We start from the raw sequence: 14,381 nt of genomic DNA on the forward strand, positions 1-14,381 counted from the left end.
ACCGGCATATCAACCACGCATGCACAGCCATGGGAAACGTGCTGTTATGCTGGGGACGAGCCTGCAGGTGTGCAGTGGGAGGCAGGAAATGATTGACATGTGGGAGAACAACTCGGCTGTCCCCAACACGAGGCAATGAGACTCAGATTGCATGCCAAAAATCCTCTAACCTAATATTAATGTTCCAAGTCTAATTAAAGGTGTGGAGGCTCATCGCAATTACGTCAAATGCAAAATTTATAATGATTCACTTTGTCATTCAACAAATTCGACATTGTCAAGTGGTTTGTGGCCCTCTGCCCTGTTTAAGTTTCAAAATGCGGCCCTTGGTGAAAAAAGTTTGGACACCCCTGAGTTAGACTAATGCTTAAAGTGGCTTTACTCTATTGACAATTTCGTTGAGCAAAATGTGCAGTACAGATTGTAAAAGCAGCTGTTCTGGTCAAAATGAGACGCTATGTGCTGTCTGCAGCAATTGTAAAGCTGTTCATTTTCCGAGAACCAAGAAGTACACTCTTATTGCCTTAACACGAGGCAAAACTCTGCTCTGGCCTCTGTAAATTGTGAAAAGCACAAACTCGAGCCTCAACTTCATTTGACCCTCGAAGAAATGTTTAGACACCCCTACAAAATAGAATGATTCCCACATATGCTACTTTCATGTCAAGTCCTCCTGAGAAGCATTGGCTCCTGAGTGTGAAGCTCCTCGGTCAGTGCGGTGGTAGTGGACAGCTGACTGATGCTCTGATAGCGCTTGGCCCGTGTGCCCTCTCCGTCTGCCTCTATCTGTTGCTCCCTGCGGCCAGTGTTTTCACAAGGCGGCCATCTTTGTTTTTCTTTGGGCTCGGCGTCTGATAGCGCATGTCAAAAACCCACCTTCGTGTCGACCTGAAACATTCAATAGTCTACTCCCCCAGCGACCCGGGCGTGTTGTTTAAAACGAACACTTCCTGAATCTGGCAAATGCGTGCTTCAAGTGGACAAATGGGCAGAAAATGGAGATTTAACAAGATGTAGCTGTAGACTATTGCGTTCTTGACGTTTTGGAATTTGATTATGCTATTTGCCATTGACTGTTTTTGAAAGAAATGTCCAAACTCAAAAGCAACAAATGTTTGTTATTTGTGCTCAACAAACTTCACCATGCCTTTATGAGTGATTAATCCCTCTGTGTTTTGAATACTTGAAGAAAGAAAAAGCAATTCCACCTTTGTTAATTTATACTGACAGAGAAGACATTGAACTTTGTGCCCATTTTTGTGTGCGATTACATTAATACAAATGATAAACCAGCTACAAACTAAAAAAGAACATTTCAAAGGCTCGTCCTTCTAAATTTGGAGTAAATTTGAATTAAAAGTACACTGATTTGCCATCTGCTTGTTATTCCTTTACTTATGTACCCAGCCTGAGTCAGGCCTATGGATCAGATCTGTGGAGTGGCTTGTTTTCCAAGGTATTTTTCAGCTTAAAACAAATATTTTTCAATGTATTTTTTAAGTATTATTTTTTTATTTAACCAGGAAAGTTTTAGAATCCTGGGTACAGAGGGGACCTTGTGATTTTAGCCATGGGAAAACCGGAGCAGACACAGGGAGAACATGCAAACTCCACACAGAAAGGCCCCTGGCGATGAGCTTTTTTGCGTGACGCTGAAGCGCTAACCACTGCGCCACCGAGCAAGTTGACTAGCAATAACGTCTCCATGGAGCCAAAAAGTTACAAACCATCACACTGTAAACTTAGCTGTAGCCTCGCGCACATTTCCTCTGTTGCCACTTCTTTCTCTTAATTTGTAGCTTATTATCTTTTACTACATTTTCAGGTTCCTTACATCCACGTACTGTAGGTGGCCGTTCACCTCCCCTGACGTGTTCGCTACATGAATGAAGCTGTGTAAAATTACTCCTCAACACGTTTTGATTAGAGGAAATGAGTGAAGGGAAAGCAGCCATTTTGTTCATGAAAAAAAAACTCCTTAAGAGGCAAAGAGTCGTGTCTCTGTGTGCGTTTGGAGGGGCGCCGGGTTAAATTCACAGTTTCTAAATCAGGTTTCGGTGCAACAGAAGCCTATTTGGAGCATGCAGAACAAAGAGTGTGCCAGTGGCTTCGACCAATTAAAATTCCTCTACTTTTTTTTTTTACGGGCCGCTGGGAACCGCCCCTCCGCTGGCACCTAATAAAAGTCACAAACATCAATTCTACCAAACCATAACTGTCATTATAATCCCATTTAAAACAACCCCAATGCACACGGTTTACACGGTCGAAAACACAAAGCCGAGCCAAAGGGACGATCGAGGGGAAATAAAACAATATCGATGCTGCGGTTTATCTGAAGTAATGGATAGATATTCAACATGACTGATATTTTAATAATACAAGCCCATCTCACTGGGAATCGAACCCAAGACCGTCTGGCAGTGATGCATGACTCAGTTGCCATGCCGCTGCACCCTCTAGTGTGACTCGCTTTGCTGACTTTTAGCTTGGGAGTTCCAAATTGCACGGTTATCGATGCAGACTTCCAGAATGACAACCCATAAATGTTGAACCTGATCATTTATGGATAATGACAATGTTCATTATCACGATTATCTGCAGGTGACATGAATGTGAGAATATAAGTGCAACAAACAAACAAACAAACAAACATGTAGAAAAACAGTTTCACGCGGCTGTTCTGATTGCACAAGGTCTGCTTTACAATTAACCGGGTTGTTGTTTTAAAGTACTTTATGAATAGATTGGATTTGACGCAATGAATGCACGTGTTTACTCCAGTGCTTTAACTCTATCGAGAATTACCATTTTCCTAAGAACTTTATGCTGAAGTAGTTGTCCAAAGATGTCCAGATTCTAAAGTGAAGTCTGTCACGAGTCTTTATGTCCACTACGAGATCAGCCTGTGGGAATGACCTGTGCCATTAAGCCAATGTCAACAAAATCATTAAGTCATTAAAACATTTTCAATGTCTGACCCTACATGACTCTAATTGTAAGTAGCACAGCTCTATCTAGTGGACAATATATGAAATACGTACACTAGAGCAGGTGAAGTGTAGTTTACAAGAATAAATTGTACATTCACTTGTATTAATTGTGTTTAATTAATTCCCATATGTGTTCTATTTATACTATACTGTCTGCAAAATAAACCAGTACAACATATTAATGAATGAAAAAACAGTCAGTATAATTATTTATTTACAAAAGGGATTATCATTGTGCAGTGTAACCTTCATCACATGATATCTCTGGGTGGAGTCTGCATGTTCTCCCCGTGTTACCGTGGGTTCTCTGGCTTCCTCCCACTGTCCAAAGACATGCATGTGTTAGGCAAAAATTGGTGACTCTAAATTGCCCCTAGTGAATGAATGTGAGAGTGAACTGTCTGTAATGTCTATGTCTCTGTGTTAACCCTGCAACGAGTTGGCCACTGTCCAGGGTGTACCCCGCCTAAGGCCCGAAGTCACTGGGATAGGCTCCAGTCACCCGCGACCCCGAAAACGGAACAAGCGGTAGAAAATGGATGGAGTGTGTGTCTCCCCCTAGTGGACTTTTTATGGTGTAGCATGACAAAGGTCCGGGGTCGTCAGGCTTCAACCAGCAAAACAAGGACACATTCTGCCTGTCCAAAATAAATAAATAAACCCGACTGATGCAGCGACCGGCTTCTCATTTCTGAAACAACCTTGTGGAAAGACGAATCCCTCTGTCATAAAAAGATGTCAGTGTGTTTGAGAAGTGTCAGATCATTGGTGTAGAGGCTAATCCTAGTTCTTTGTTCCTTCGTTTTAAACTCTTCGGAAAATAATGACTGCATGAGCCTGTTTTACGCGTAGGACCACTGGTGTAGTCGCAGCACGGTAAAACGACCGTGTTGCTCCAGCCATCTCTCTTTATTAACAGAGTTTTACAAGTGACTTCTTCACCTGTTTTACATGACAGGTAACAGTAGTGCGCCCCCAAGCGTCCGGGACATGCACACACATGCAAACTTCTTTTAAATAAAACACAAATGAGTTATTATGAATAACATAAAATTAAGACTGTAAAATATCAAACCATGTAAAATGGCGCTTACAATTGGCATCGAGCAAAGAAAACATCTGAGGAGAAGAAGAAACTAATGTACTCCAGATCTGAACCCCAGAGACTGAAGATCAGTGTGAGGAACAATGACACACTGAAGATCTGTGAGAGGAATAATGACACATTGAAGATCTGTGTGAGGAATAATGACACATTGAAGATCTGTGTGAGGAACAATGACACACTGAAGATCTGTGAGAGGAATAATGACACATTGAAGATCTGTGTGAGGAATAATGACACATTGAAGATCTGTGTGAGGAACAATGACACACTTAAGATCTGTGTGAGGAACAATGACACACTGAAGATCTGTGTGAGGAACAATGACACACTTAAGATCTGTGTGAGGAACAATGACACACTGAAGATCTGTGTGAGGAACAATGACACACTTAAGATCTGTGTGAGGAACAATGACACATTGAAGATCTGTGTGAGGAACAATGACACACTGAAGATCTGTGAGAGGAATAATGACACATTGAAGATCTGTGTGAGGAATAATGACACATTGAAGATCTGTGTGAGGAACAATGACACGCTGAAGATCTGTGTCAGGAACAATGACACACTGAAGATCTGTGTGAGGAACAATGACACACTTAAGATCTGTGTGAGGAACAATGACACACTGAAGATCTGTGTGAGGAACAATGACACACTGAAGATCTGTGTGAGGAACAATGACACGCTGAAGATCTGTGTGAGGAACAATGACACGCTGAAGATCTGTGTGAGGAACAATGACACACTTAAGATCTGTGTGAGGAACAATGACACACTGAAGATCTGTGTGAGGAACAATGACACGCTGAAGATCTGTGTGAGGAACAATGACACATTTAATATCTGTGTGAGGAACAATGACACGCTGAAGATCTGTGTGAGGAACAATGACACACTGAAGATCTGTGTGAGGAATAATGGCACATTGAAGATCTGTGTGAGGAACAATGACACGCTTAATATCTGTGTGAGGAACAATGACACGCTGAAGATCTGTGTGAGGAATAATGACACATTGAAGATCTGTGTGAGGAACAATGACACGTTGAAGATCTGTGTGAGGAACAATGACACACTGAAGATCTGTGTGAGGAACAATGACACACTGAAGATCTGTGTGAGGAACAATGACACGCTGAAGATCTGTGTGAGGAACAATGACACGCTGAAGATCTGTGTGAGGAACAATGACACACTTAAGATCTGTGTGAGGAACAATGACACACTTGATGGAAATAAATATTTTAATATTGTAGAGGCTTATTAGTATGATTATTATGTCGTAATCCTTCATGTAAACAACATTTTTAGAATATAATATTTAATCCTAGAGGAAGACACAAAACAAAACAGATATATTATATTATATATCAGATCATGAAATTACTAGGGAATAAAAATCCCGTGATCAGTCTGAGTGCCATAAAATGTAGAAATTAAGTCGCAGTAGCAGAACTTTGCATTCATTATGCATCATAAATAAAGCTCAATTTGTAAAAACAACTTGGGAAGAAAGATGATCATGCGTTGTCTTTATGTTATAGTCATCTGTAGTTGCTGTTGACCAAAACGATGGGGATCTGCCTACTTTTCATCTCCCGTGACATTTGACACCAGCTGCAGGAGTAGCAGAAGAACGTGAACAAACAGTCACGACACATGTTCCCCTGAAACACAGAGCACGTCATGGGGTCAGTGAAATGATAGCATTGTATCTACAAAACATGCACAGTCACTGTTAGAATTGTTGTTGTTGTTGTTGTTGTTTTATGGCGGTCGGCATCCAAATGTTGCATTACCGCCAGACTTTATTCCTCAGACTTTTCGACCGTTGTTTCAATGTGTATGAGAATTGTGTTCTCATACACATTGTTATTTATGTGCACTTTATGTTCATGTATTATTTTGTTGTTATATTTGACCACTTCCTGTTGTGACCACTTCCTCTACCTGATGTCCTGGCGCAATATATGGTTTCTCACTGTTGTGACAGTCGCCATGTTTTGCTCTGCACATTTTGGAGAATAAAGTGGAACAAAGAAGCTGCAAGTGTGTGTTCTTTCAGAAAAGATGTCTGACAAACAACAAAACGCAACAGGTTATGGGCCCAGGCGCGACACTGGAGGAAGATGGGAAAGGTTGGTCTTCAGCTGTGATGAAAATGACTACGAACTTTGGGAAGAAACATTTCTCGGCCACTTACGAATAATAGGGCTGACAGACATTATCCTATCGACAGCTGCGCCTGATGCCGACAAAAATGCGAGTGTTATGCGGAACTCCAATTTCTCGACGACAAAAGTTTATCCCTGGTCATGCAGCTAATAACGGCAAAACGGCCCTTAAAATATTACGGGATCACTACGCCAGTCACGGCAAGCCAAGAATCATCAGGCTGTACACGGAGCTCACATCCCTACAAAAGAGACCAGATGAACCTGTGACGGAATATATAAAACAAACTGAAAAAGCAGTAACAGCGCTCAGAAATGCAAATTAAGTCATAAGTGCCTCATTATCGCCATGAAAGGGACTTCCAGAAGGGTACAAACCTTTTTCCATTCACACAGCCCAAAGCAAGGAGGACATAACATTCACACAGTTTAAGAGCAACCTGCGGAGTTATGAAGAGATGGAGAGGTTTGAAAATAAACCAAAAGCAGACAATGTGATGAAAGTAAACATAACTTCAATCACATGTTATGGATGCGGGAACCGTGGGCACATCGCCAAAGACTGTCCTCATAAAACTGGCCCAAAGTGGTGTACTTATCACAGAAGTTCTAAACACCGTGATGAGACATGCAGAAGGAAGAATAAAAACAAAGATGATGCTAAACAGAGGACAAGAAAGAAGAACAAACCTTTATGTTCAAAGTCAACAATAGACTAATACCCACTGACATAATGAAAGAGAGACTAATGGTGGACTGTGGAGCCACCTCACACATCATTACAGAGATGAACGAATTTGACGAGACCTTCGACCCTGGAAAGCACTACATGGAACTCGCCGATGGATCCAGGACCAACAACGTGGCGCTGAAGAGGGGGGATGCCAGCGTCGCTCTTACAAGATGTTCAAGGCAAATGGACTACAGTCACGCTGAAGGATGCACTCTTCACCCCATCTTACCCGCAGAGCATATTCTCAGTGAAAGCAGCCACAGCCTACGGAGCAGCGGTGGTCTTCAAGAAAGACCAGAATGAGCTCATCAACAAAGAGGGGACTACCTTCACCATCGAAGAATACTCTACTACCTGAAAATGGTAAACAATGACTCTTCATTTCATGACATAGGATCTTGTGACAATGTAAATCTGATATGTGATGTGAAAACATGGCACGAGATTTTAGGCCACTGCAATGTGAGTGATGTGTATAAATTACCTGATGTTGTAGAGAGAATGAAAATTACTGGTAATATTAAACTAGATTGTAAGGTGTGCACAGAAGGAAAATTCACAAATAACAGAAACTGAAAATGTGACCCAAAAGCAAGTGAGCCCTTAGAATTGGTGCATACTGATTTAGCTGGCCCCATTGAGCCAAACGGCCACAGTGGTCATAAGTATGCTATTCTATTTACAAATGACTTTTCAGGGGCAGTGTCGGTCTATTTCCTAAAATACAAAATTGAAACCACAGTGGCAACTTTTATTATTATTATCATTATGTTTTATGTATTTATTCTTTATTATTTTATTATTTATTTATTTTACACAATTTATTTATTATTTTTATCTTTATTTTCCTCTCCATCCCTTGTTGGGAAATGGGAGGTTTTGTCTATAAGAGTTTTTGTTTATAAGAGATCTTCTATTGAGAGTGTTTTTTTTTTTTTTAAACTTCCTATAAGTTATCTGTTCTTTTCCTATGTATCTACCTGCGTTGCAACAATGAAATTTCCCCATGTGTGGACAATAAAGGATTATCTTATCCTAACAGAAATGTTTCTAGCTGACTGTGCACCTTACGGCCGTGTCAAGTGCATTCGATAAGATAATGGCACTGAATTCACCAGCAGCTCCTTTCAAACCCTACTAAGAGAAAGGGGTATAACACATGAAACATCTGCACCATATTCTCCTCATCAGAACGGCACAGCGGAGAGACAATGGAGAACTTTGTTTGATATAGGAAGGTGCCTACTGTTGGAAAAGGGGTTACCTAAAGCACTGTGGCCCTATGCCATTCAAAATGCTGCTCACATTCGCAACAGGTGTTACAATAATAGAACTAAAATTACACCATATCAGATGCTTACAGGCAAAAGACCAGATCTCTCTAAACTCTGGATATTTGGATCTGAGTGTTACGCATACATCCATGACCACAAGAAGCTTGATGTGAAAAAGGAATATTTGTGGGCTACAGTAAAAATAGCCCAGCATACCTAGTTTATATTCCACACAAGGGAAACGTGTCAAAGTATAGACTGGTCAAGTTTATTAAAAATTACACATCCGAAAAACTTGAACAACAAACACAGACTGAAGAAAGTGAGTCAGAATTACAACTGGACAATTACAAAGCACCTGTAAACGCTCCTGTAGGAGAATCACTACATGAAAGTGAGGAAAACACCAATGAACCGGACTGTGATACAACAGACACAGAAGAGACTGAGGAGCAATGCCAACAAGGACGCTATCCAAAGAGGGAAACAAAACCTCCGAAATATTTGGAGGATTACACATCAAACTGTAAAGATGAGCAAGCAATGGCAGAAGAGATGAACTCTCTCAAAGAAAACAAGGCATTTGAACTGACTTCATTACCTGAAGGTAGAACCACTGTAGGTGGAAAATGGGTCTATGCACTTAAAGAAAATGTGGTGGGAATTTTTTTTAAAGCTAGATTTGTGGCAAAAGGATACAGACAAACAGAAGGAAACGATTATCACGAAACCTTTGCACCAACAGCAAATATCACTGCGGTGCATGCTTTAATGCAGATAGCAACCCAAAATGACCTTATTGTCCATCAAATGGATGTCAAGACGGCATATTTACATGCTCCTATTGAAGAGGAAATATTCATAGATCAACCCGAGGGTTTTGAACAAACAGGGTCAGAAAAGTCTACAGATTAAGAAAATCTCTTTACGGCCTAAAACAATCCGGCCAAAACTGGTACAAACTTTTACATGACTATTTGGAACAAAACAGTTTTGAGAGAAACTCTTCTGATCATTGTGTGTACAGAAAATGTTCAGAAAATGAAACGGTACTTGTCATCATTTGGGTAGATGACTTAATAATTGGTGCTAGCGACCTGGATTTGCTAATGGCATTTAAAGAAACAATGAAATTCAAATTCAATATGAAAGACCTGGGCAGAATCTGCTATTTTCTCGGGATACAGTTTGAACAGAAGGGGAATGAAATCAAAATGACTCAGAAAAAGTACATTGAGAAAATGCTTCAATGTTTTGGCCTGTCTGAGTGAAAACCCAGGTCCACACCTTGTGAATTAAAATCAGACACTACCTCAAATGAAGAAAATTACAAATGTGAGACTGTTAACCCAAGAGAGTATCGTGAGATTGTGGGCAGTCTTATTTATGCCATGACTAGCACTAGACCAGACATCAGCTGGGTGGTCAGTAAACTGTCACAAAAGTTAGCACAACCAAAGAGAGAGGATTTGGTGATGGCAAAGCATGTCCTAAGATACCTCAAAGGCACCAATGACTTTGAGCTGGTCTTTAAGAAAATTAATGAAGAACTAAATCTAATAGCATTTAGTGACTCTGACTGGGCGTCCTCAGTAACAGACAGACGCAGTACGACAGGGTACGGTTTTGCTCTTTCAAAACAAGGTCCAGTGATATCTTGGAAATCAAAGAAACAGCCAACAGTGGCATTATTAACTTGTGAAGCCGAGTACATAGGGCTCACCGCCACTACTCAAGAAAGCATGTACTTAATACAACTACTAAATGGTACGGACAATAAGATCTACTCTTGTACCAAAGTGTTTGGAGACAATTAGGGAGCAATTGCTCTGGCCTAAAATCCAGTAAACCGACAGCGGTCAAAGCACATTGATGTAAAACATCACTTTATTCGAGAAGATGAGAAGATGAGGGAAAGATTAATATTGGCTACTGCCCTTCAGAAGATATGGCAGCAGACATATTGACAAAACCTGTGAGTAAAGCAAGGATATTCAAGTTTCAAAAATGGTTCTTTGGAAATACAAGTTCTGGGTAGATTTTATGAGAACAAGGGTGTGTGTTAGAATTGTGTTCTCATACATATTGTTATTTATGTGCACTTTATGTTAATGTATTATTTTGTTGTTATATTTGACCACTTCCGGTTGTGACCACTTCTTCTACCTGATGTCCTGGCGCATGTTTTCTCACTGTTGTGACAGTCGCCACGTTTTGCTCTGCACATGTTGGAGAATAAAGTGGAACAAAGAAGCTGCAAGTGTGTGTTCTTTCAGAAAAGATGTCTGACAAACAACAAAACGCAACAGTCACATTTTTAGACAGTAAAAGCCTTTAAGTGTAATTCTCAAGATTATCGGGCCAGCTCAGTGAAAACGTCTGGACACGTCAGTTCATTGTGTAATACTCTCAGTTATTATTTTTTTTCCTGTGGGAATGGGATGTTTGACTCATTTTGCACAAGGATTCAGTCCCATAATACTACCACATGTGCTGCAGTTCTTACTCTAATGCCGTAGCGCTGTCTCATAGAAACTCGCATAGACATCGCGATCGGAGGGATGAAACCAAACATGTCCAGCAGGGGGAGACACAGACACTCGCCGTACTTCTTCGAGGTTCTACAGGCAAAACAGGGGAGGCACCAGAAAGCGCAACAACCTGCAAACAATGACAACATTATTACTTTTATCTGTAAACTACTCATTCCAGTCAGTTACAGCACATGCTTCATTTGAAAAAGCAGGAGAGGTTAGTTTAGTTGAGTCTCTTGTCCTTTTGACCACATACTCACTCATTTATTCACACATCAAACCTTTCCACGTTCTGATCCAAACATGGACCTGTTGCTCAGTGGTTACTTCTATACCAGGGCTATTCAACACATCAGGTCCACCGAGCGATTCAATCCAGCCCACATGTTCCAAATATTAGAAATAAATAAATAAAAATAGTACTAGCACTAGTTTAGACCGGGTTTGGTCTTGGTTTAGTCCTTGTCAGACCTGTTTTGATTCAGATAAGATAAGATAAGCCTTTATTTGTCCACACAATGGGGAAATTTTGTTGTTGCAACGCAAGTAGATTCAGAAGTAAAAGAACAGATAACTTATAGAAAGTTTAAAAAAAAACACTCTTAATAGAAAAACTCTTATAAACAAAACATTTCATATTCTTAATAAGGAATATATATATATATATATATATATATATATATATATAAAAAAAAGATAAAAACAATAATAGTGGCAAAAGTAAACGCTCTTATTTACAGCAGTTATATGGACGGAGAATATTGCACCATATCAGGGTTAGTCCGGGCTCTGACCTGGTTGATACTAGTCAAGTCCTGGTTTAACCTGTTACCACCCACCTATTTTCGCCCTGTGCACAATGGTTGGACATACCCAAATGGCATTGCTTATTAAAAGAGGATCTTATGTTCCACATGCAAGTGTGATGCATCATTAGAAAGCTTAGGCCTTCTAGTTTCTGCAGATGTGCACATGTCACACTGTCAGGGCTTCAGAACTTACACTACAGAAGCCCAAACATAAACAAAACATCCTTTTTTAGTCTCGCCTGAATATTGTCAATTTGTAATGGTCCTGAGCATGACATACTTCATTGTGTGCATATGCTGTTCACTGTACATGATGTTTATCTTGTTGACAACAACTGTGTAAAGTTTCAGATCTCTGGGAACAGGCATTTTGGTGATGTTGACCTTTTTGTGTCAAAAAGTATATTCGGAACAAGTGATCCAAATATGTGCCAACTGTGCCAAACTGTTTTATTACAATTTTAGCTCCTCTATGATCATAAAACATACATTTTGATGTTTTGTAGGCCACTAATAGCAATTATAACTGCTAAAAACAATATATGTGAAAATGTGTAAATATGAGTTTACCCATGAATTTCCCATATAAAGGTTAAAAAAAAAAATATATATATATATATAATATTTTTATTTTTATATTGGTATAATAATACATATATCTAACAAAATGCACGTCCAAAAGGCTAATAAACTCAGAAAACGTTATGCGCAAAATCCTGCCGAGAAATCTGGCTCTTTACAGCCTTCCCGGAGCCTTACGCACGAGAATACAGAAGATTCTGTGTCAATAAGCCCTTTGTCCCGCCTATCAGGAAAAAGCTCTCCTCATTGGCTAGAATAATATGTTACTCAAAGTCTCCTGCGTGCCTGTTAGCAGAAGCTAAGGGCTAAAAACAAAGATGGACGCGCGCTTCGGAAGCGCCAAATTTTTTTCCTCCGGAGGCTGTAGCAAACAAACCCGTGGATGGTCTCATTCTGTAGGTAACAGTCTAAGGAAGAGATCGATGTCAAACACTATCGTATAAGTCAAACAGGTCATTTGTTATGGACGGAGAAATGCGCCGGACAAGCGCATTCTCGTCGGGCGAGAAACGAAGAAAAGTTTGTTTACTTGACAATATCTCGAAATCAGATAACTTCAGGAAAAATACAAGTGGATATTGTTTTTCAATGGTTCCTTACGGACAGACTGAGTACAAGGATGTACAGAATTAAAGCCGTTTCGTCCGTCATAAACAGCAAACAGGTAGGACATGCGTTTGTAAAAGTTGAGACTTTCTCACAAACTATTGGCAATTGCTTCTTGGGGCATATCATTCAATGTAAATCAATGACATATTCGTTTTGTTGAGAAAATAAGCTTTAAAATGATGTATGGCTTGCTGGTATTGACCACGGAAATAAAAGTGATGATGTAAGAGAATATTTGAGATATAGAAAATGTTCGCCGGCGGACAGGTGGGTGGTTTCAGTCCAATGTTGTCAAAGCATGTTGTATGTTATTTCTCACACAAAATCTAATATATCAGTAGTTATTGTATTGTATTAACTACATTTATTGAAACAGTGTTTGAGGATATTTTGTGTGACTCAAACCCTTATTACAGCCAAATAACTGGCCCTCGGGAAAACGTAGTTGAAAAGCCCTGTTCTATACGGTTCTAAACGGAGCAGGGTTTGTGACAAAAGTTATATTTCAAATGATGACAATGCATTGGTCTTGCTCAGGGCTTTTCCCAGATGCTCACAGTTGCTTTAGAATTGAGTCATTCATTCACTCGAGTCAAATGAGCCTTACATTCGGGGACGTCCTGGCAGCAGTCGCAGATTCGAGAGCTCCACTCGTCTGATCCCAGGACGTGCATCACCGGCTGAGGCTGGCTGACGACCATTTTGGATGACATGGTGTTTTCTGCAATAATGGTGAATGGAATTGTTGGTAAAAGCCACAGATAGTATAGTATAGTTAACAAAATAAATAATACATAATTTGTGTGCTGATATTTCAGGGGGGGTTCAGATAAGAAAACCTTTATTTGTCCCACAATGTGAAAACTCCACTGCAACACAATTTAGGTCCAGGTTATTGGTATTCTTTACCAAAAGCTTAAAAATAAATAATAATTCTATGCAAATGATAATGTATAAAGGGGTGTAAAAAAAAAAAAAACTATTAAAACACTAATATTAAAATTGAGAGACAAGATTAGATTTTGAGGACGTTTTGACTCTGAAACTATTCATCTTATTTATCTTCATGGATCTTCAAGATCCATGTTGTAAACTTACTGTATATTTTGAATAACAAAACACCCTTAGAATAAATAAAATTGGACATTTCAGAATAATGAAAACTACACATTGAACAATATATTGACAGAGCTATTTGACAAATACTACAGCATTTAAATAATACAATATTACATATTTAACCTGTCTTCTTACCTGTAGTTTTAGCCTGTAGTTTAATCCTCTGTGTTAAGTTTCGTCAAAGGTGCAGGTGGATAAGGAACTGACTAACAGGACAGGCTGGTTTTGGCTGTGACAGTCGTCATTATTATCCTGTACTTCTAAGAAGAAGCGGTCATCATCCCCATGTAAAGGGCTTGTTTAGTGCGCACTTTTGCACGAGCTTCGCCCGTTTACAGCGGTAATGTTCCATTTTTCTATTATTAATTAGTATGCACGGGGCGTGCATGAGTGGAGGATTGCGTTAGTGAGTGTTTGGAAGTGGGCGAGCGCTTCACGCTCGA

The 14,381-nt window shown here is 39.9% G+C and overlaps 1 protein-coding gene across 2 annotated transcripts; it reads right to left on the reverse strand.

Annotated features, from left to right (window-relative positions):
• Positions 1-5,595: 5,595 nt before the first annotated feature.
• Positions 5,596-13,546, reverse strand: LOC140360655 (cornifelin homolog B-like). 2 transcript variants are annotated; one of them, XM_072445978.1, is made up of 3 exons: positions 13,427-13,546; positions 10,792-10,946; positions 5,596-5,771 (listed from the first exon to the last, which is right to left on the reverse strand). In XM_072445978.1, the coding sequence occupies exons 1-3, from the start codon at positions 13,530-13,532 to the stop codon at positions 5,649-5,651; spliced, it is 384 nt and encodes a 127-aa protein (XP_072302079.1). In that variant the 5' UTR covers positions 13,533-13,546; the 3' UTR covers positions 5,596-5,648. The 2 variants fall into 2 exon arrangements, 1 of the variants encoding a protein (XP_072302079.1); XR_011926935.1 differs by lacking the exon at positions 10,792-10,946 and having other exon boundaries at positions 5,649-5,771; positions 13,427-13,525.
• Between the last annotated feature and the right edge of the window lie 835 nt (positions 13,547-14,381).

The sequence above is a fragment of the Eucyclogobius newberryi genome, unplaced genomic scaffold, assembly GCF_026437365.1.
Source record: "Eucyclogobius newberryi isolate DKJ021-1_F unplaced genomic scaffold, fEucNew1.0.hap1 SCAF_15, whole genome shotgun sequence".
NCBI classification, from domain to species: domain Eukaryota; kingdom Metazoa; phylum Chordata; class Actinopteri; order Gobiiformes; family Gobiidae; genus Eucyclogobius; species Eucyclogobius newberryi.